The sequence below is a fragment of the Procambarus clarkii genome, chromosome 43, assembly GCF_040958095.1.
Source record: "Procambarus clarkii isolate CNS0578487 chromosome 43, FALCON_Pclarkii_2.0, whole genome shotgun sequence".
In the NCBI taxonomy this organism is placed as follows: Eukaryota; Metazoa; Arthropoda; class Malacostraca; order Decapoda; family Cambaridae; genus Procambarus; species Procambarus clarkii.
The window spans coordinates 32,873,873-32,895,386 of record NC_091192.1 but is presented as its reverse complement, the minus strand read 5'-3'; the positions used below and the strand labels follow the sequence as shown (position 1 = coordinate 32,895,386).

Below are 21,514 nucleotides of genomic sequence, written 5' to 3'. Positions count from 1 at the left end.
TGTTTTTGTTTTTGTAGTAATGTTATTCAACAGTGTGGCTTTGCAAAATTTTGAAATAAAATGAATGGAATGTCGGAATGCTCAAATATTTTCACGTCACTAAGATGTGTCTATCTTTTTTGCTAGAAACACTTAAACATTCTATTTATGGTATTATTATACTGTATACATACTACATATATAATTATGTACATTTCATTCACGATTATGAACCCCTGAGCTGTTGTGATGGGTGTGGTAACCTCATAACATGTGGTCAAGAGTTCAGCCAGGCTCTACATGTTTTGCATGAAATTGTAACTGCAAGCATTGAATATATATAATGTTTTCTTCTCATTTCTAATGATATTCCATAGTTTTTCAAGTGCAATGACACAACAGACTGTCAATAATGTTATTTGTATCACAGAACATGTAGATCATAGGTACGCACAGATATATTAGTGTCACTAAGATATGAACTATATTATTTGCTAAAAGAACAATAAAACATTCTATTTTTGGTGTTATGTCGACCAGTTTTGAGCTAATAAGTGCTATTCCCTTGAGGTCAGAGAAGTGATGCATGTATTAGCTCTAGAATTACCGAAGTTATCCAAGTTTACAGATCCAATGAAACATAGCTAATTTAATGAGCCGGCGCAGCTGCAACCTCACCGATGGCGACAACATCGAACAGTGTCAACGAATTTGTTTTAAAATAGTGTCCATTTACTTTAGGCCTGAGGAAGCCAATGTAAGCCTGTATACCCGTGGGATTTTAAAAATCTTATGCTGTACCCTAATACTTCATATGATGGGATGCGCAGCCTAAGGGTTAATCATGGCGGCTGTGTTTACATTTATTAAAGTTCATAAGCTCCAAAGCACTGCAAGGTTTTAATAACAACAATAACCTTGGGCTGAGGAATTTCCAAGCTCATAAACTGTTTAATAAATGTAAACAAAACCACCATGATTGAGGAAAAATGTACAATTGTCGTAAGTGGTTGGGTAATTGCTTGATGAATCCCAACCCTGCATATTCTTGTGGTATCAGGCATTTATTCAGCCATCTTGAGGTTACCTTGAGATGATTTTGGGGATTTTTAGTGCCCCCGCGGCCCGGTCCTCGACCAGGCCTCCACCCCCAGGAAGCAGCCCGTGACAGCTGCTTCCAGGTACCTATTTACTGCTTCTCTCCAACACTCTTTCCTCTTTCTCAACAACTATTAATACAACTAATCCATTCCCATATCTTTATGTTATCCCAGCCTGCTTTTCCAACTTGAGAATTAGCCTACTGTAGGAGACAGCATCAAACTCTTGCTCCATTACTGTATTTTCTAGCAGATAAGACGCATAATTTTTGCTCCCACCACCAACAGAGATTATACTGGATTTACACACAAGGTCAAACGATTCTTACTAGTACACAACCACTTGAAAATTGCTTTCAATAAATTTATAATGAATCCTACAAAAACAATCTTCCACAAAATATCCTCATTAAAATATATGTGTCTTATATGTGAGCAAATAAGGTCAATAAGATCCTACTAATCCCATAATGAGGATCACCTCAACATTCTGCACCAAACCTATGCAACACAGATCTTTTACATGTGCTTCTGTTGGAATAAATGCATCATTAATTATTTAAATACACTTACTTTCTAAATATTTTCTTTTGAGAACTAATGGTGTGTTTAAACCTGTAAACCAACAAATACAGCCTGGATAATAATTTGTATCTATTGATAGCAAAAAAAAAACAAATGGCCCGACTCATTTATGAACTCAATAAATATTTCACCATAACAAATGCTAATTTGAAGCTAAGAAAATGGTTGAAAAGATGGTCAAGACAAAATGGTAACTGAAAGAGCCTTCTCTTGGAAATATAAAATCAACATGACAGGCAAACTCCCAACAAATGGCTTAACAAAGACACTTAACATGTGTCTTTGTTTACTTAAAAATAATACTTACTCATCCAAACACAAGATTTCTGGACAGCCAACTATGATGAGCAAAGCCTTGGCACGAGTGACAGCCACATTAAATCTCTGCAAAGAAAGTACATGCGTTAGTCGATAGCAAATATACTTCATGTATTTTATGTTACTATTATGTTCTAATAATTAAGATAGGGTACAAAAGCAATGAGGGCCAAATGCTTTATATTTATAGAAATTTTGTCACTTTCATTTCATGTGCGTGGGTTGGGTTATTTATCCGAGAAAAGCTTGAACTGCTCCTAGAAATCAGGGTAATACCTTAGGATTGCGCAAGAACCCAAGTTTGAAGAACTGATCACCAGCAAGCTTATCAGCAGAAGCACGAACAGTAGAAATTATGATGACACGCCGTTCGTCTCCTTGGAATTCTTCAGGGGAGCCGACCTTAATATCATTTGTGCCATGTACTTTCTTCATTTGGTTCCTGATCTATTAAAAGTAAAAATATATTGCAATATATAGCAACAGACAAAAAATGAATTCAATATATTAGAGCACAAATGTTTTTATGATTCAACAAAGGCTGTCCATATATACTTAATAAAAAAACAGTCGCTTCTACAAATACAGTGGACTACAAATACATTTATACTTTTGGAAACACATACAGATGGATTTGCTTAAAAACTGAAAGAGTACATTTAATATTCACTGCTGAAATAAACAAAACACAGTAAGGACAAGAATATCATTAAATAAAAATGTATCCCTGATAATTGAATATTTTTGTCTAAATTGTGTAATTACCTAAGTGTAGTTACAGGATGAGAGCTACGCTTGTGGTGTCCCGTCTCCCCAGCACTCTTTGTCATAGAACGCTTAAAAATTACTGACGGTTTTGGCCTCCACCACCTTCTCACCTAACTTGTTCCAACCGTCTATCACTCTGTTTACAAAAGTGAATTTTCTGATATTTTTTCGATAACTTTGTTTCATTAGTTTAAATCTATGACCTCTTTTTCTTGAAGTTCCGGGTCTCAGGAATTTTTCCCTATCAACTTTATGCTGTTACTACTTTGTACCTAGTGATCGTATCGCCTCCTTTTCTTCTATCTTCTAGTTTTTGTATATTTAATGCTTCTAATCTCTTCTCGTAGCTCTTGCCCTTCAGTTCTGAGAGTCACTTAGTGGTATGTCTTTGCACCTTCTCCAGTCTGTTGATGTGCTTCTTAAGATATGGGCACCATACAATCGCTGTTTATTCCAGCTTTGGTCTAACAAAAGTCGTGAACAATTTCTTTAGTATTTTTCCATCCATGTATTTAAAACAATTCTGAAGTTAGAAAGTGTAGCACAGGCTCCTTGCACAATGTTCTTAATGTGGTCCTCAGGTGACAGTTTTCTATCTAGAATCACCCCTAGATCTCTTTCTTTATCAGAATTCTTTAAAAGCTTCTCACATAATTTCTAAGTTGTGTGGGGTCTATGTTCTCCAATTCCAGATTCCATAACATGGCATTTAATCACATTAAATTCCATTTACCAAGTGGTGCTCCATATACTTATTTTGTCCAGGTTTTCTTGAAGGACATGACAATCATCTAAGTTTCTTATCTTCCCTTTTATCTTAGCATCATCAGCAAACTTGTTCATATAATTCTGTATTCCAACTAGTAGATCGTTTATGTAGACAATGAACATTACCGGTGCAAGAACTGGACCCTGTGGTATTACGACCCTCATTTTTCTATCAGTTAGGAAATTTTTCATCCATGTTAGAAGCTTACCTGTCACCCCTCCAATATGTTCCAGTTTCCAGAACGTCTTATGTGGAACTCTGTCAAAAGCCTTTTTTAGGTCTAGATAGATGCAGTCAACCCAACCATCTCTTTCCTGTAAAATCTCTGTGGCTCGCTCATAAAAACTGAGTAAGTTTTACTGACTCTGATATTATATTGTTTTTCTCCAGGTGTTCTACCCATTTAGTTTTATTATTTTTTCCAATAAAGTATTTTGACTATTACACTTGTCAATGATACAGGTCTATAATTGAGGGAGGGTCTTCCCTGCTGCCACTTTTGTAGATTGGAACTATGTTAGCCTTTTTCCACACATCAGCTACAACTCCTGTACACAGGGATGCCTGAAAAATCAGTTGAAGCGGAATGCTGAGTTCAGGTGCACATTCTCTCAGAACCTATGATAAAACTCCATCTGGACCAACTGCTTTGTTCTTATTTAGCTCTTTGAGCATTTTTTCCTCTTCGTCTCTACACACCTCTATGTGCTCTATGTTGTTCTCTGGAATTCTTATTGTATCTGGTTCCCTGAAGATTTCTTTTTGTACAAACACACTTTGGAACTTTTCATTTAATGTTTCACACATTTCCTTTTCATTTTCCATGAATCTGATTCTCATTTTCAACCTCTGAATATTATCCTTTACCTGGAATTTGTTGTTTATGAATTTATAGAATAGGCCTGGTTCTGTTTTACATTTGTCCGCAATCCCTTTTTAAAAATTTCTTTCTGCTTCTCTCCTCGCTGCCGTGTAGTTGTTTCTCACACCTTTGTATCGCTGGTATGTTTGGGGGTTTGGCCTCTTCTTATATTGATTCCATTTATGTGTCTTTTAGTCTCTGGCCATCTCGCAATTTCTGTTGAATCAATCCTGTTTCCTAGTTCTGCATCCCTGTTTTGGTATAAATTTTGTTATACCTTTATCATATATTTCACAAAACTTGACATACATCTCATTTACTTCATGTCCTAACAGCAAGTCTTTCCAGTCAAATTCCTTAAAGAAATGTCTGAGCTCCCCATAATGACCTCTCCTGAAATCAGGATTTTCAACTGCTTCAACCTCATTTTCTTTCAGATTATAATGCATTGCATACTTTATTCCCAAAAAGACATGCATCACTTTTACCCAAGGGAGTAAAGGTACTGAATGTCAAATATCTCTTCCTCTTTCCTGGTAAATATTAAATCCAGCATGGAGGGAACATCCCCTTCCCTCATCCTCATAGCTTGTTTAAGATGTTGAAACATGAATGTTTCCAGGATGAGGTTTCCAAATCTACAAGTTCAAAAATCCTGCAGATCTGTAGTGTTATTATGTCAACTTCTCATGGACTGGTAATCATTATTTCGTTTACCTTCAGGTGTTCTTTCACCAGCACAGCAACGCCACCGCCTTTCCTAAATTTTCTATCCCGTCTTCAGACCGAGTAGCCCCTTTGGGAATATGATCTCATTTAAAATATCATCTTCAAGTTTTGTGTATGTGCTTTTATGTATCTTCAAGTGTGTGTATGTCCACGTGAGTAGATCATTTTAGAACATCCTGGCTTCAATCCAGATACAGTATTCAATCCATCGTTGAGAGATTCAAATCACATACAGCAATTAATTTATCTTTTGACAGATATTCAGCATATGACAAGTTCAAATTAAGATTTTGCTAAGCAAAATTTGCCCATTAATCTTGGAGAAAAGAGAGAGACTATATAGTACTGTACCTCTAAATAATGCTTGGATTGAGTTTTCAACAATTTACCAAATAGGTACAGTCCTATACGAAGTTTGGGTAAACCATAGAGAAGAGCTAAAATATAATGCTATGGTTGCTTTTTCATGGTGTTTGACAAATTATTTGATGTAAACAAAATATATATAGATTAGGAGATAAATAGCCAAGAAAGAGTAGCATTTCTGACATTCAGATTTCTCATGAATCCAGACAAGGACACATCAAGCAATTGTGTGACCACTTACAAAACCTGTGTAGTTTTCCCCGATCATGGTGGCTTAGTTAGCATTTATTCAACAGTTTATGAACTGCAAAGCACTACGAGGTTGTCTATAACAAGAATGACTATGGGGTCGCAAAGTTTCCAAGCTCAAACTTTTTAATAAATACTGGAACAATCTAAGCCACTACAAATGAGGAAAGATTTTGGACGTGCCACTAGAAAGATTAACTAAAACCATAGAATGGATCTAGTTCAAAATAGCTAATTCTATTGAGGATAGACTCCTCTACACTCATACACTCATACACTCCTTTTCAATTAAAACCATATCTGGTTTCTTTCTAGCCTAATTCTTACCTTCTCTACTTGTCTTCTGTAAGGAGTAATTATTCCAATTTCCTTGGGCATGATCTTTGGGTTTTTAGAATCAAGGAGCTTCTTTACATAGTCCATCACTGAAGACACCTGGTGATATAAATACATGCAAGTGGTTAACAAACTTTGGTCTACAAATTATTCATGTAGTCTTTACCAAATTATCATAATGCTATTAAACCTGAAATGTATCAGTGAGATGATATATATATTACAGTGTTATATATACAAGCTGTCATCCAAAAGTGAGAGTATCTATACAAGTGGCGCCTCGATTAACGAGTTTAATCCATTCCGACACCGAGCTCATTATGTGGAAAACTCGTCTTGCGAAACAACAACAAAACTGTCGTCGGAGGTGTCGGGAGAACAAGCGGGAACGCTCGTTAATCAAGCGAAAGCTCATCAGTCGAGACATATTTTCTGCGAGTGGCTTGCTCGTTACTCGAAAGGCTCGTAACTGGAGCCCCACGTCACTCGAGGTTCCACTGTATTTACTATGGAAGGTAGTACAAAACATGTCTATTACACAAATGAACTCCATGTTTCTAGTATTGATACCTGGTTGATGGGGTTCTGGGAGTTCTTCTACTCCCCAAGCCCGGCCCGAGGCCATGCTTGACTTGTGAGAGTACCGGTACCGGGGGATTAATTTGGTAGAGGATTCACTGAAAAAGATAACAACCAAACCTAACTTTTCCTAGGCCGTGTTAAGTATATGTACTAAATTATGCATTTATTAGACCTAGGATTTCTTAGGTTATCTGTGTGGATAGTATATTCCACTTTTTTGTTATGCTCTTTATAATTCCAATAGTACAGAACATGAACTTTTTTGGATGACGGCTCGGACGAACAATCCTCGCTTAATAAAACATTTGTATGTTCCATTGAATATTAAGTACTGAATGTAATTTGTTTAGACCATCCGGGAATTCGTTAGAGCGGGGCTCATTGGAGTGAGTATGCAGTATACTGTATTTAAAATAGAGAAAATCATACTAATAGCAGCATTAGAAGTAGAGCTTAGAATGTAGATGATAAGCTCCTTTCTGAGAAATGCATCTAGCAGCTCTGAAAAACCAAGACAGTAGAAGTAGGTACAGGTACAAGAGAGTTGACCCAGAAGAATGTGTGTGAGATTAGATCAACAGCCACAATTGCTAGACTAGCCCTAGTATTTGAAATGCAATTTCAAATAGTGTACTGTAATGGTGCAGAGCTGCAAGAAAGGATAGCAGCATTTACAGTCAAAAATGACAAACATAAAGGTGTGAATAGGGATGATGGATCAATCCCATTGAACAATCCCTCAATATTTTCTCATTGATTCATCATTTTCTAGTAATTTGACTGTGAAAGCTATACATATTTTTATGCATGCGCGTTAGACATGCGAACAAACCTCAAGAGAATTGAAGTAGCTGGGAGAATTTCCTTCTCGTTCATCTTTGCCTTTAACTGCATGGAAGATGAGGGGAAACTTTTTCTTTGGAAGATGCTCCCAGTTACAGAGAGAATTCACCAACACCTGGTCTGAACATGGCTGTAGAAAAAATCAACTAAGCATTAATTCAGCAGGTTTAAATATTCAACAAAATTATTTTTAACATGTGCAACAACTAAAAATAGTAAATAAAGCGTAACAAAAATAAATAACATTAACCCTTAAAGTGCGCATCACTTCATATGAAGTGTAAATCGTTTTACCAGTCAACTGCGCTTCACTTCATATGAAGTGTATGGGTACCGCGCACGATTTGAATGGCCCGCGGTGTAGCTGGGGGTCCCATACGCTGCCCAGGGGCTCTAGTAAACAGCGGCCATTTTGAAAAAAAATCCAGCTCACGCTCCGATGGCATGGGAGGCCTCAGTTTAGCGAGAGTCACCATGGCGAGCGCACGGTGAAACGCCTCACGAGCACGCATCACTCAGTCCCTCACCCCAGAGCAAATAGCCCACGAATTATTCTCTGAAGGTGAAGAAAGTGTGTTTGACGATTCAGACAACGATGAGGATTATACACAGTTGTCGGGAGATAGTAGCAGCAGCAGTGAAAGTGAGAATGACCGCCATGCCATGGCGAGGCCTATACGCTCTCCCATGCCTCCTCGCCCATTTTCTACCCCAATTCTACCACGACCTCACAGTTCCTGTGGATATTTTCTGTTTGAGGGTGACGAGTCAGAGGGAGGTGACTCCTTTTCTGGGTTTAGTGACTCAGATCAAAGTTTTATTGAGCCTGTGGCTGGTACCAGTGGTGTAACTGGGCGAGAAATTGTCGCGTCAGCAGCATCTCGCCCAGCCAAGCGCCACCGCATAGCACCAAATGAGGGACCAAGACCCTCGTGTTCACGTGCACCCACCTCACGTGCACGTAGCCGCCGTGCTTCTCGCAGACGGTATTCAGCTCCTGGTCGCCGGTATGCATCGCTTCCTCGCCGTCTTTCCTCTGCATCTCGCAGGACGCCTGGTGTACTTGAGTGGAGTGATGGTGACGATTTTATTCCTAATATTCCTCACTTTGACGATAAAGATGTAGGGATTACAAACCTTTTCCCTAATCAAGGTGAGGACATGGCTGAGATGGAATATTTTACAGCATTCTATGATGAACCACTCATGGAATACATTGTACACCAAACGAACCTGCATGCTGCTTACCTGATTGAGAGGGAAATCACAGAATTTTCACGACTGCAGCGTTGGAAAAATACCACAGTGGCGGAAATGTATGTGTTTTTGGCACTCTGTTTGTTGATGAAGCACTGTCACAAACATGCAATAAATGACTATTGGAGCAAGGACAAGACAATACCAACACCTTTATTCGGGAAATATATGTCACGAGACAGGTTTCAGATACTCCTCAGGTGTCTACATTTTGGAAGTGTTCAGGACCGAACACCTGATGATAGACTGTGGCGAGTGAGGCACTACATGAACGATGTTATTGGAAAATTCAGAGATTTTTACGTACCAGCACAGAAGCTGGTGGTTGATGAATCTCTCATACTTTTCAAGGGACGTGTTCCATTCAAACAGTACATTCCCTCAAAACGAAACCGATTTGGCCTGAAATTTTTTGTTCTTTGTGATTGTGAGACAGGATACGTGTTACACATGATTCTGTACTTGGCTAGTGATGTAGACATTCCCGGTAACGACGAACATGGATTCTCGGGGAGTGTAATGAAGACCATCATGGCTCCGTGGATGAACAAGGGACACATTTTATACACAGATAATTACTATACAAGTCCCTTGCTAGCTCGGTTCTTGCTAGAAAATAGAACCGGATTGGTTGGTACAGTAAAGCCACAACGAAGGGAAATGCCTGTGTTTGACAACGACATTGCAGTTGGTGAGTGTCAGAGAAGGAAAAGTGATAACATTCTGTCAGTTCGGTGGAAAGACAAAAGAGAGGTGAACTTGTTGACAACAATTCATGATGGAACAATGGTGAACAGTGGGAAAGTGAGCCATAAAACAAACGCACCACTATATAAGCCAGACTGTGTTTTAGACTATAATATCAACATGCGGTTGATTGATAAATCAGACATGATGATTGGCACTGCAGAGTGTGTGCGGAAGACATGTAGGTGGACGAAAAAAGTGTTCTTCCATCTTGTGGACATGAGCATGCTGAACTGTTTCAACATGTACCTTGTGAGAACTGGACGTAAGCCCACTTTCCGTGACTTTGTATTTGATGCTGCAATACAGTTATTAGGAAAGTTTGCAAAAGATGTCCCAGGTATTCAGCGGCCCATCATAAACCCACTGTTGCAGCATGCTGGTACTCCATGCCTCGCTCACACTGAAGGCTTCCTAGCACACAAACTTAAGTATTTGCCACCTGGTGTGAAGCGTGCAATAGCCCAACGTGATTGCTTGGTGTGTAAAACAACGACACGTAGAGACAAGAAACGGAAGCTTGTGCAAACATGGTGTGAAACGTGTGGTATCCCATTATGTGCTGTCGACTGCTTCAATGACTACCACAGTCTAGAAATCTTCTAAGTGTGCTTCAAAGTGTGTATAGTGTGTGCGAGTGTGTAAATATGTAAACATATAAGCAGAACATATAATATAATAGACTGTAATGACATATTATATTGCCGTAATTGAAAACATTTGTGTGCGCCTGTGTATACTCAAATATGCAACAATTATTGATACAAAATATGTTCAAACAGTATTTGAAACACAATTAGTGAAAAAAAATTAGATAAAATGCGCTTAGACATTGTAAATAAATAGCGCGAAAATATATTTGTGGCAACTCTGGCTGTTTGAGGACCGCGCGCAACATCTCCCGGGCGTGTACTGCATGAGCGACCATGCAGATTGTGACGTCATCGCAGAGCTTCTCGGCTCTATTGCAACAAAAGTAAGTACAATAGAATTTTTTTTTTATTTTTCCCGTAATCAGTGAACAGAACTTAACAGATTAGCAAAAAAAAAAAATTTTTTTTTTTTTCAAAATGACATGCGCCTGTGTGGATAGCAGGATATTAGACCCCGAGCATGTTAAGGGTTAAAGGATGGTATTCAAGAAAAAAATTAAACACACCACAAAATAGGCAGAGCTTCTTAGAAAACCATGTATGTAGCTAATCCACTTAAGTTTAACTTAACAACATAGAGGAAACATATGAATAGATTCTAAATGCTCAAAAATCCCTTCTTTCCCTCAATGATATGCAAGTATTGAACTAAAAAAGCAACACCATTCATGTTAACTGTAGTCGAGTAAAACCCTGGTTTTTGTCTCGAAGAGGCTGCAAGATCTAATAAGTTCAGTAGAACTTCAGTTTCAACTCTTTTGATCATGTCGTAGCTCAGTCGATTAAGGTAGCGTCTGGGATGCTCCTGGACGTAGGTTTGAATCCTCGTCGCAGCCCTTGTGGATTTGTTCATGTTAACTGTCTCTATTTGCAGTAACTTACTAGATAATTCCTCAAGGTGGAATTAGTTGATTCTTATTCATAGTCAGTGAAATCATTCACACTTCAGTTTCTTTCATAATTTCAGCTTGCTGGCTGGCCTGCTGGCTTACTGAATGGCCTGCTGGCCTACTGGCTTGCTGACTGATGTATTGGCTTGCTGACTGGCTGGTTGGTTCATTGGCAGGCTCACTTTATTCGAGCTTCAGGTGTAAAGCTGATTGGTACATACAACAGTATTTTATGATGCTTTATGAGAAAGATCACGATATATATTAAAAGGCATCATATATTGTATAATTCTAAACCCTCAAGTTGTTGAACACCAATTCATTAAATAATACATATAAATTTGATATCAGTAGTTGATATTAAATGGATAACACGATAGAATTTTGAGTATGATAAAGCTTTTATACCAAGTACAGTACAGCTGTCAAGTTGATATTTCAAGTTATGGCTTCGCAAGGTTCAGCCTAATGGTGGCTAATGAAGTGTTCTCGTGGAAATCCAAGCCAAGTCCGGGACTACAGATAGCTGGGAGCAAGCCAGTAGGCATCCCCAAAAATAATGAGGCAGAAAAAAGGGGACTATAAAACATAGTTGAAAGAAATCCATGTCATCACGTAACAAAAGAATTAAGGACACTGCAGAAGGCCTATTGGGCCATTCAAGGCCACTCCTAATAATATCCATCAAACTAATTTATATATATATGTATATATATATATATATGTCTAACCTATGTTTGATTATGCTACCTAGTTATTTTTCCATAAATCCCTTGGGTATACCAGAGGATTTATTTTTCTTCCCTTGGGTAGACCAGTGTCTACCAAAGTTTGTACTAAATCTAAATTACTCCCATCTGTATCCGTTATCTTAAGATGTTTCAAATTTATATATTTAAATCTTGTAGTGTCTCTTATCTGCTCAGTGCGTGCGTGCGTGCGTGTGCGTGCGTGCGTGCGTGCGTGCGTGCGTGCGTGCGTGCGTGCGTGCGTGTGTGTGTGTGTGTGTGTGTGTGTGTGTGTGTGTGTGTTTTGGTAAATGAGGCTAATCTATTGAGAAGATACTATAAAATAAAGCAAATAATACATTATGAAAATATGGTACAGTAGTTGTATGATATGACTGAACTTGCATACCTGAACTCTCCAGGCACACACGCTACAGAGAGTTCAGGTATGCAGGTTCCATCTCATCATACAGACTCAATATTTTCTCCTTGATTCATCACAGAAATCATCAGTAACTTCAATATGCAAGTAATACATTTAATAATACAATTACCTTCAATTCTGATTTGTAGAATAACTCATTAGGCTCCTTAAGAATATCCTTATGAGAGCGGTAGTTGTTGAGCAGCTTGGTCACGACCTGATTATTGAACGTCCCATTTTTGGCCTGATACATGTCCATTTCCATCATTCTCTCCAAGTATGACTTGTCTGTAAGATGGTGATAATGCAAGAATATTAGGAGATAATGATAATGTACTGATCCATCTACAATCCCACAGCTAAATTCAGCTACAATCCAAACTACGGAACAGGTGGATAAGCTCTGCAAAAAAAATAAATATACTACACTTCTGTCAAATCAAGCATGATTTTCACATTTTTTAATTTAAGGAAATTTCTTTATGCTAAATACTGTAATAAATTATTACCATTAGCATTTACAATTCCACACCAGTGTCAAATGGCCATCAAACTTTGACTAATGCTACAATGCCAACCTTGGCAGAGAACAGCACTAACTAAAGTGAAAGATGTCTCACCAGTATGTTAGGGAAGGCAACACTCCCATCCTTACAAACTCCCGCTCCTTTACCTGCACGTAACCTTCACTTGAAACAATTTACCAATGTTACACCAATGTTACTTGGTAGTTTATTCCACACATACACAACTATTCCTAAACCAGTATTTACCCAGGTCCTTGCTAAATCAAAACTGATCAAATTTATATCCATTCTTTTTGTGTTGATATATTTAAAACTATTTACCATATATCCCCTTTGGTCTACCCTCTTTTTCATAGGTATACTTAAATCCTGTTACCTCTTAACTCTTTTGTCTTTCTACAGAATGTAAATTAAGCTTTTCTAAAACTCTTCATCATTCAGATTTTTACCCAAGGGCTACTAACCCTAGTGGCCTCGACAAGGACAGGAAGACGGCAGCTTGTCGAAGATGCCCCCCCCATTCCTAGGCTTAAGTTTGTCATTCTTTTAAAGTGAAAGTGTTTCAAATCTGAAGATATCTAGGAATAAATATACAAAAATCAGGACAAAACAAAACCAACAGCACCTATTGTAATAATAAACAGACACAAAATTGAAGTACAGTACTGCCAGGTAAGCAATCAACAGAAATACAAAAGAGAAGTATTGCCAGGTAAGCAATCAACAGCAATACAAAACAGAAGTATTGCCAGGTAAACAATCAACAGCAATACAAAATAGAAGTACTGCCAGGTAAACAATCAACAACAATATACAAAACAGAAATATTGCCAGGAAAACAATCGGCCATAACACTTACCCAAGCCATTATTTGTGAAGAGTTTCTCACTAGAGAAACATTGTGTATTTCTTATCACTGGCCCCAGCTGGTAGGGGTCTCCAGCCAACACCACCTGGCCGTCTTTAGCCAACACTCCTGCCAGTGGCACCATTGCTTCAGGTTCCATGGAGTGTCCACATTCATCAAGGAAAACATGGGTTATGTGACCAGCTTTAAGAGCTGCAGACACAATCCTGAAAATATATATAAAATAGTAAAGCAACAAAACTTCATAATTGCATTCAAGATAAAGGTTTCTTTACCTTTTTTTTTTTGCATAAACAAAATATATTCTACTCTATATTGTTTATTTTGTTGTAATGTCTAATTAGTCACTTTTGTTAACATTAGGCCACTTCTTACTTTATTTAAATTTAAATCACAAGAACAGGATGTATCCGAGAAAATATTGAAACCGTATAATGGAATCGAACCCATATTCCTGAACTCAGGCGCACACCCTGCTCCAGGCGGCAATGCATGTGCGTGGCGAGCTCAGGGATGTGGGTGTAATCCCATTGTATGTCTTCAATGTTTTCTCCTTACTATATTTAATTATTTCACTATCTGCTTGATACCTGCTTGATGGGGATCTGGGAGTTCTTCTACTCCCCAAGCCCAGCCCGAGGCCAGGCTTGACAAACCTGAGGCTTGATCTACATCTAGTAGATATATATGACTGCACGTACTACAGAGGCACATAAAAACCTTATGAAAATCTATGTACCTTCTTATACTGAACTATATTAAAGTACAATATTGTCCATATCATGTTTTTCAGTACAGCATTCCAAATTCAGTGAAAAACTCAACACATAGAACAAATTTGCATTTTTTAAATCAGGACGAACACAGTATTTTCATAAACTATGGTTGATATCCGCTCTGGTTGACAACGAGAGCGCAACTCCATAGTCTCCCGAGACTTCAGGATACCTACTACTATGGTTGATTTTATTACCAAATTTTAAAGTGAATTAAAGCTAAAATTAGTGAAACTAGCTAAAATTAAATCTAAAAATGTACATACCAAGTAAGCCTGTCAACCACTTCAAGCAACCAGAATGTTCAACAACTTATCCTCAACACATATTACACACACATTTGTAGTAATAGTCACAGTAACATGGCTGAAACAAAAGCCAATCAGACTGGCACTGGAAAATCGTGACCACTTGATAAGGGTTCGAGACAGACCGAAAGTTATTTTTACTTGAAGTACGGTTGAGTTATTACAAGCTCGTAGTGCGACTCCCACCATTTTGACATTGACAAATTAAAATTGCCATTAACAATGACCTATAATTAATTTCAAATGTTTGTTATTTGATCATAAATTTGCATATAAGTTACAATGACTTACCAGATGACTTAGCCTGAAAAATTATGCCTAGTGTTACTCCATTATATTAAATGCCTATAATTTCTGTAAATGACGAGTCAATAACTGATGCATTTAACCAAAGGCAGTACCTTTATGCAAAAAGTAATTATTTAACAAATAACACTGATTAATAACCCATTACATCAGCTACACAGCAATTAGCACCCACTGCCAGCATGCCCAACTGGTCCAAGATCCATCACACATTAACATGTCCACTTACAAAACCTGTACATCTGTCCTTGATCATGGTGGTTTACTCTGAAATTATTAAACAACTTACAACCTTCAAGTCTTAGTAAACCACAGTAAATATTGTTAAACAACTTCATAGCATTCTGCAGCTCATAAATTTTTAATAAATGCTAAGCAGCCACGATCGAGGAAAGACGTACAGGTCTCGTATGTTACACACGTAAGATGCACAGGTTTCATAAATAGACATGTAAATTGACCAGACCACACACTAGAAGGTGAAGGGACGATGACGTTTCGGTCCGTCCTGGACCATTCTCAAGTCGATGAGAATGGTCCAGGACGGACCAAAACGTCGTCGTCCCTTCACCTTCTAGTGTGTGGTCTGGTCAACTTACTTTAGTCACGTTATTGTGTCTCATCGCCTGCATAGACATGTAAATGCTTGATTACTCCTGGCAACAAATATCCCACAAGAACACTTCTATCATCCACATTTCACCTACCTGGCAGCAGTTACCATTGTGCACACAATAACTCTATATTCTTCCAACACTTCTCCTGAAGGGTAGAATACTTCATGATTTCTCAGGTTAGATATTTCTAGAAGTTTATCCGGAATTGTAATACTGGAAAGAAAAAAAAAAAAGATGTGCATCTATAGGGGGCATAACAGCATCATTATACACAAGGCATAATATTTGTTGGTGAATAGGATCCAAGATTTTGGTCTACAACCAGCCCAATATACTGTATACATTATACACACACCAACTGCCTAAGTCCCAGGTGCGTATTTTACTACTAGGTAAGTGTACCCAACCAGGTATCAAACCCGGGGTCCTTGATTGCGAGTCAAGGACGTAGACCACTGTACTACAGAGCATACAGTTACACAAAAGTTACACAAACATTAACATATTTTGTCAATATGTGAAAGTGTTAAAGAAATCACATGGAATAAATGCAGAATAACAATATAACAAAATGTTATCCTTGTGAAGACAAACAATTTGGTCATACAGAAGAAAGACTTAGCAACCCAAACTTGTTAACCTGATAATATAGTAGTGGAAGTATAAATATTTAATAAATACAGTACATACCTTTGTCTAGACTTTGCATGCATTCTCAGCAAGTGAGTCTTGTTAATGTGTTCTAGAAGCCGTACAGCAATGAGATCTGCAGCTGAATTAGAGGGAGCACATGCTAACACCCTACTGAGTGGCTGCATCTTGTACACCTGCAACATTACCCCAGTAATGTATATAATAACAAATTAATATTCCCCTACTTTAAAAACTATACTCTTGTACAAAGGCTAGCAAGGATGAATTATAAGGGACTGATTAACAAAAGGGTATATACAAGATAGGTAAAACTATACATAACAAAATCATAATACAGTAAAAGTTGGGATTTGGTTTGGATATCTTTATTAAAATTAACAAGGGCTTGATAATTAAGATAATTAACTATACTCACCAGCTATTTGTTGAAGTAGAGACAAGGCAGCAGATGAGATATGACATTAATATACATTCTAAAACAACCCACTAATTAGTTATTAAATTACAACATGGGATCACATAGGAATTTGTAATGCCACCAGTTGTCCCAGACAGTACAGTCATAGTATATGGCTAGAGAAGAGAGATTTTAAGTGCCAGCAAGGATGCTGGGTGATCACCAAGGGTGACTGACAAGAGTAATCCTTCTCATGTTTCCTTATATTTAGAAATAATTCCTGTGTCGAGAACAAGAATCTTGTACTTAACCCTCTAGTTGCGCAAGACATCATACGATGCGTTGAGTGGCTTGCAGTAACTTGCGCTCCGCATCATATGATGTTTTGGAGTACCGCGCAAGGTTTAAACGGCCCGAGGATACACAGGGTTCACCACACCTTTATCAGGGCTCTTGTAAGCAGACGCCATTTTTTTTTAAAATCGTGGGCCAAATTTCCGGGTGTGAGGGGCCTCAGTATTGAGTGAGCTACCAAACCTGACGCACGCAACATGAGCTCACAGCACTGCTGTTCAGCTTGTGACCACAGCATCGCCTAAAAATGCCATAATATACATGTTCTTGCTATTATTTAGAGATGATATTATTACAGAAGACCCATGACTGTGATAAAACTGACCAGGGTTCTGATAACAGCAAGATTGTGCTAATATTTAGCGCTGTGCTCCATGGAGGGAGGAGGGCTGTGGGAGGGAGGGTGCTGACGTTGTCTTCTGACTGTGTGTGGCCACCTTTTATTGACTGCACTCACCATACCAGCTTAGTGGTTCGCTATGGTGAACACAAATGTAGATACTTATATATAATGTGTGTATAGAGTGTAATAATAGCAATAGGAGTAGGTTGGGAGCCGCCATTTTGGTGAGGGAGGTGGCGTCATCTGCACAACTTATCATGTTTACTGGTGACCACTATGGTCTTTGGGCACCATACCAACTTACTTGTACAAGTATGGTGAATAAAACAGGTAGATACTTTTATATAATGTGTATGTATAGCATAATAACACCACAAACAGTATTGTTGGAGGAGAAATATCAGTGCGTCTGGCCTTGAGGGCGGTCGCCACCAGCTGACTGTGTGAGTAGCTACGTCTTTGTGCATTTACTCACCATACAAGCTTAGATGTGCAGTTATGGTGAACAAAACATGTAAATACTTATATATAATGTCTGTATATAAAAGCAAAAACAGTATGGTGGGAAGAGAGTGTGGGCGAGTGAGGTGTTGAGGGAGTGAGTGGCAGCGAGTGGCTGGGTGGTGTGTGGCGGTCACTCCTCGCTACTTTTTGACTCATAATAGCAACTTAGTGGTTCGTTATGGTGGACAAAACATGCAGATACTTATATATAACCTGTGTATATAGTGTAATAACCAGCAGATACTTATATATAACCTGTGTATATAGTGTAATAACCAACAAAGTATTTGTTCACCGTTTGATGAACATAATAATTGAATCAACAATATGCACACCATATTTTTTAGTACAGTGATGGCGATGGTACAGCGATGATTCACTCATTTTATTATATAAATATATCACACTACACACTATTGAATAATATTACAACAAAAAAACTACGAAAAATCAATCAGAGACATTGAAATAATTAGGTAATTATCTCTTTGTGGCCACTCCTGCCTGACAGCTAGGAGCAACAGACCGTCTGGGACGCACGCTGAGTCAGCGCCTGTTTTTTGCCAGAATTCCCCGCCCTATAGCGGGCAATATATGCCACTTACGATTTTTTTATTATTTTTCCCATGATCAGTGAACACAAATTATCAGGTTTAGAATTTTTTTTTTTTTTTTTTTTTTTTTTATGCGCCTGTGGGTGACAAATGTTAAATAGCCTGGTGCCATACAAGGGTTAAAACTTACCGAGGCTCCCCCTTTCCCCACCCTAGGTCTACTACTGACCTTCCCTGGGATGCAACCCACAACAATTGTCTGACTTAAGCCTACCTATTTTATTGCTAGGTGAACAGAGGCATCAGATTAAAGAAAGAGTGCTCAACTGTTTCTATTCACCTGAGAATAGAACTCGGGACCAAAGACTGAGAGTTGTGGACATAGACCACTGTACTACATGACCCAAGACAATCAATTTAATGGAAAAATGCTTGACTGATAAATATATGATCTACAGTCAAAACAACATTGTCATCAATGATAAATAAACTAATATTTTATTCATCTAACTTTTGGGTAAGTTTTACAACAGGTGCATAACACACACAAGATCCAAACTAGAGGGTATAATATTGGAATAATTTTGTCTGCACATACAGGGCTTGTTACATTTTATACCTGTGCAGTACAGTGGTTAAACAATACAGCAATCCCACGCCTTTCCGGTATCTAAACTTCCCCAATTTACAGTACAGTATATCCAATGCTTCAAGTTCTATTTTTAAACTTTATATTTAAAACCTTATTTCTATCCCATCATCCATCTATATGCATCAATCATGTCATTCCCTACATTTCATCCTTCTAGAGAATGTTGTACTGATCACAAGGGGTCTCACTACTGATGCCAGTGGTGGCATGCAAACCTGATGTTACAGTACAAGGATAAACAAAAATGTCTTTGATGATGTAATTTGTAAATATTGTGCACAAACTGCATTGCAGAAGAAAGTTTGTTTACATTATTTTCATCTTAACTGACACATAAATCACCAAACATGTCTGTATTTACCTGTTTAATGGCTTCTACAATAGTAACGGTCTTTCCGGTACCCGGGGGGCCAAACACTATATACGGGGCTGGCTTCGATGTCCCCGAGACGATGCTACACACTGCTAGCATTTGCTCCTTGTTGGTCTGTAGCTTACGGTTGTATGGCCTACAAGGAAGAAATAACCAGAAATTTGGTTTTATACCACTAACAATAACTAGAGAATGATCATAAAAGTTGTAAAAGATATGCCAATGAAGGCTGGTCAGAGACCAAGCCATAGGGACTTTGATCCCCCAGAATTAACGCAAGGTAATGCATTAAATCATTAAATTTAAGAGGAGACATTAATCAAAGGCTCAACTACTGTTACATGATTTTTTAGCTTATGAATGTGAATATAAAACAGGTGGGATACAGTAGTAACAACTGTAATAACATCTTTATATTGGTGGAATACTGAGAGGCAGCAAAGTCAGGACATCATCAATATGGTGCAATGATAGCCAATGATACAATATGGTGCAATGATAGCCAATGATACAATAGTTGACAGTAGTGGTATGTGGAACTGGTGCTGTGGATGTTGTGGTGGTGGTAGTGAAGTGATATGGTACTTACTTATCAGTAACTTTGGGGAAGTGAGGTCTAGCTCTTCATGCCCTGCATTCTACCATAGCCTTGCTGTACCCATTGCAATAAAGCTTCTGATGGTAGTGGAGGAATATTGTGGTGGTATGGAGGGATATGGTTACCTTGAGGTTACAGTACCTTGGGATGATTTCGGGGCTTAGCGTCCCCTGCGGCCCGGTCCTCGACCAGGCCTCCGTTTTGTTATACATCCCCAGGAAGCAGCCCGTAGCAGCTGTCTAACTCCCAGGTACCTATTTACTGCTAGGTAACAGGGGCATCCGGGTGAAGAAACTCTGGCAATTTGTTTCATCCTCCACCGGGGATCGAACCCAAAACCTGAGGACTACAAATCCAAAGCACTGTCTACTCAGCTGTCAGGCCCCATAAACTAACTATGGTTATTGTAGTGATGGAACATGGTGGTGGCTGTAATGGAGGAATATGGTGGCTGTAATGGAGGAATATGGTGGTGGTTGTAGTGGAGGAATATGGTGGTGGTTGTAGTGGAGGAATATGGTGGTGGTTGTAGTGGAGGAATATGGTGGTGGTTGTAGTGGAGGAATATGGTGGTGGTTGTAGTGGAGGAATATGGTGGTGGTTGTAGTGGAGGAATATGGTGGTGGTTGTAGTGGAGGAATATGGTGGTGGTTGTAGTGGAGGAATATGGTGGTGGTTGTAGTGGAGGAATATGGTGGTGGTTGTAGTGGAGGAATATGGTGGTGGTTGTAGTGGAGGAATATGGTGGTGGTTGTAGTGGAGGAATATGGTGGTGGTTGTAGTGGAGGAATATGGTGGTGGTTGTAGTGGAGGAATATGGTGGTGGTTGTAGTGGAGGAATATGGTGGTGGTTGTAGTGGAGGAATATGGTGGTGGTAATGGAGAAATATGGTGGTACTGGAGGAATTTGGTAGTAAGAGGGATATGGTGGTAGTGGTGCTTTGTAGTAGATATGGTAAAAGTATCCTCTCTGCTGCACAACTTCTTCACTATTGGTAGATGGAGGCCTACAGTGGGTAAGGAGGAGGTTGGCAAGAGAGGAAGACTGGTCACGGGTTAGTGAGAGGATGCTGGCCTTCAATACTAAGGTTAGTGAAAGAGAAGGCCTAACCTGAAAAAGAATGAGGTTCGGGACCCAGAAGAGAAAGCTATTATACTTACAGGATATCCTCTATCAATTGAACATTATTAGTTGGAGGAGAGGGGAAGGTCAAGTACGTTGAAGATCTTTGTCCAGTGAGAACCAGCGCTCGGTGGCACACTCTCAGTGGATAACGATTAAATTCAAATTCAACATTCACTTTCATCTTATCCACAAAAATTTCCATGAACCTGTAAAATAAGTATATACTCATAGCCAAGTGATGGTATACTGACAGGAAGCATTCCCAGCTCCTTACACATAATATTAGATCTTAAGATACAATTTTTATACATATATTGTTCACAAAGACAAATATTCAACACTGTACAACATAATTATATACAACACATTTGA

At 38.6% G+C, this 21,514-nt stretch overlaps 1 protein-coding gene across 7 annotated transcripts in view; it reads right to left on the bottom strand.

Annotated features, from left to right (window-relative positions):
* The window catches only part of LOC123755933 (putative helicase mov-10-B.1), a 71,205-nt gene that overhangs the window by 7,253 nt on the left and 42,438 nt on the right, over positions 1-21,514 (bottom strand). For all 7 annotated transcript variants that reach the window (XM_045738901.2, XM_069300214.1, XM_045738897.2 and 4 more), the window contains 10 exons: positions 21,178-21,348; positions 19,407-19,554; positions 16,278-16,414; positions 15,678-15,800; positions 13,572-13,786; positions 12,316-12,473; positions 7,476-7,616; positions 6,053-6,160; positions 2,259-2,429; positions 1,972-2,048 (listed from right to left, as the gene is read on the bottom strand). In XM_045738901.2, coding sequence (XP_045594857.2) covers positions 1,972-2,048; positions 2,259-2,429; positions 6,053-6,160; positions 7,476-7,616; positions 12,316-12,473; positions 13,572-13,786; positions 15,678-15,800; positions 16,278-16,414; positions 19,407-19,554; positions 21,178-21,348 — 1,449 coding nt within the window. The remainder of the gene's footprint in view (positions 1-1,971; positions 2,049-2,258; positions 2,430-6,052; positions 6,161-7,475; positions 7,617-12,315; positions 12,474-13,571; positions 13,787-15,677; positions 15,801-16,277; positions 16,415-19,406; positions 19,555-21,177; positions 21,349-21,514) is intronic.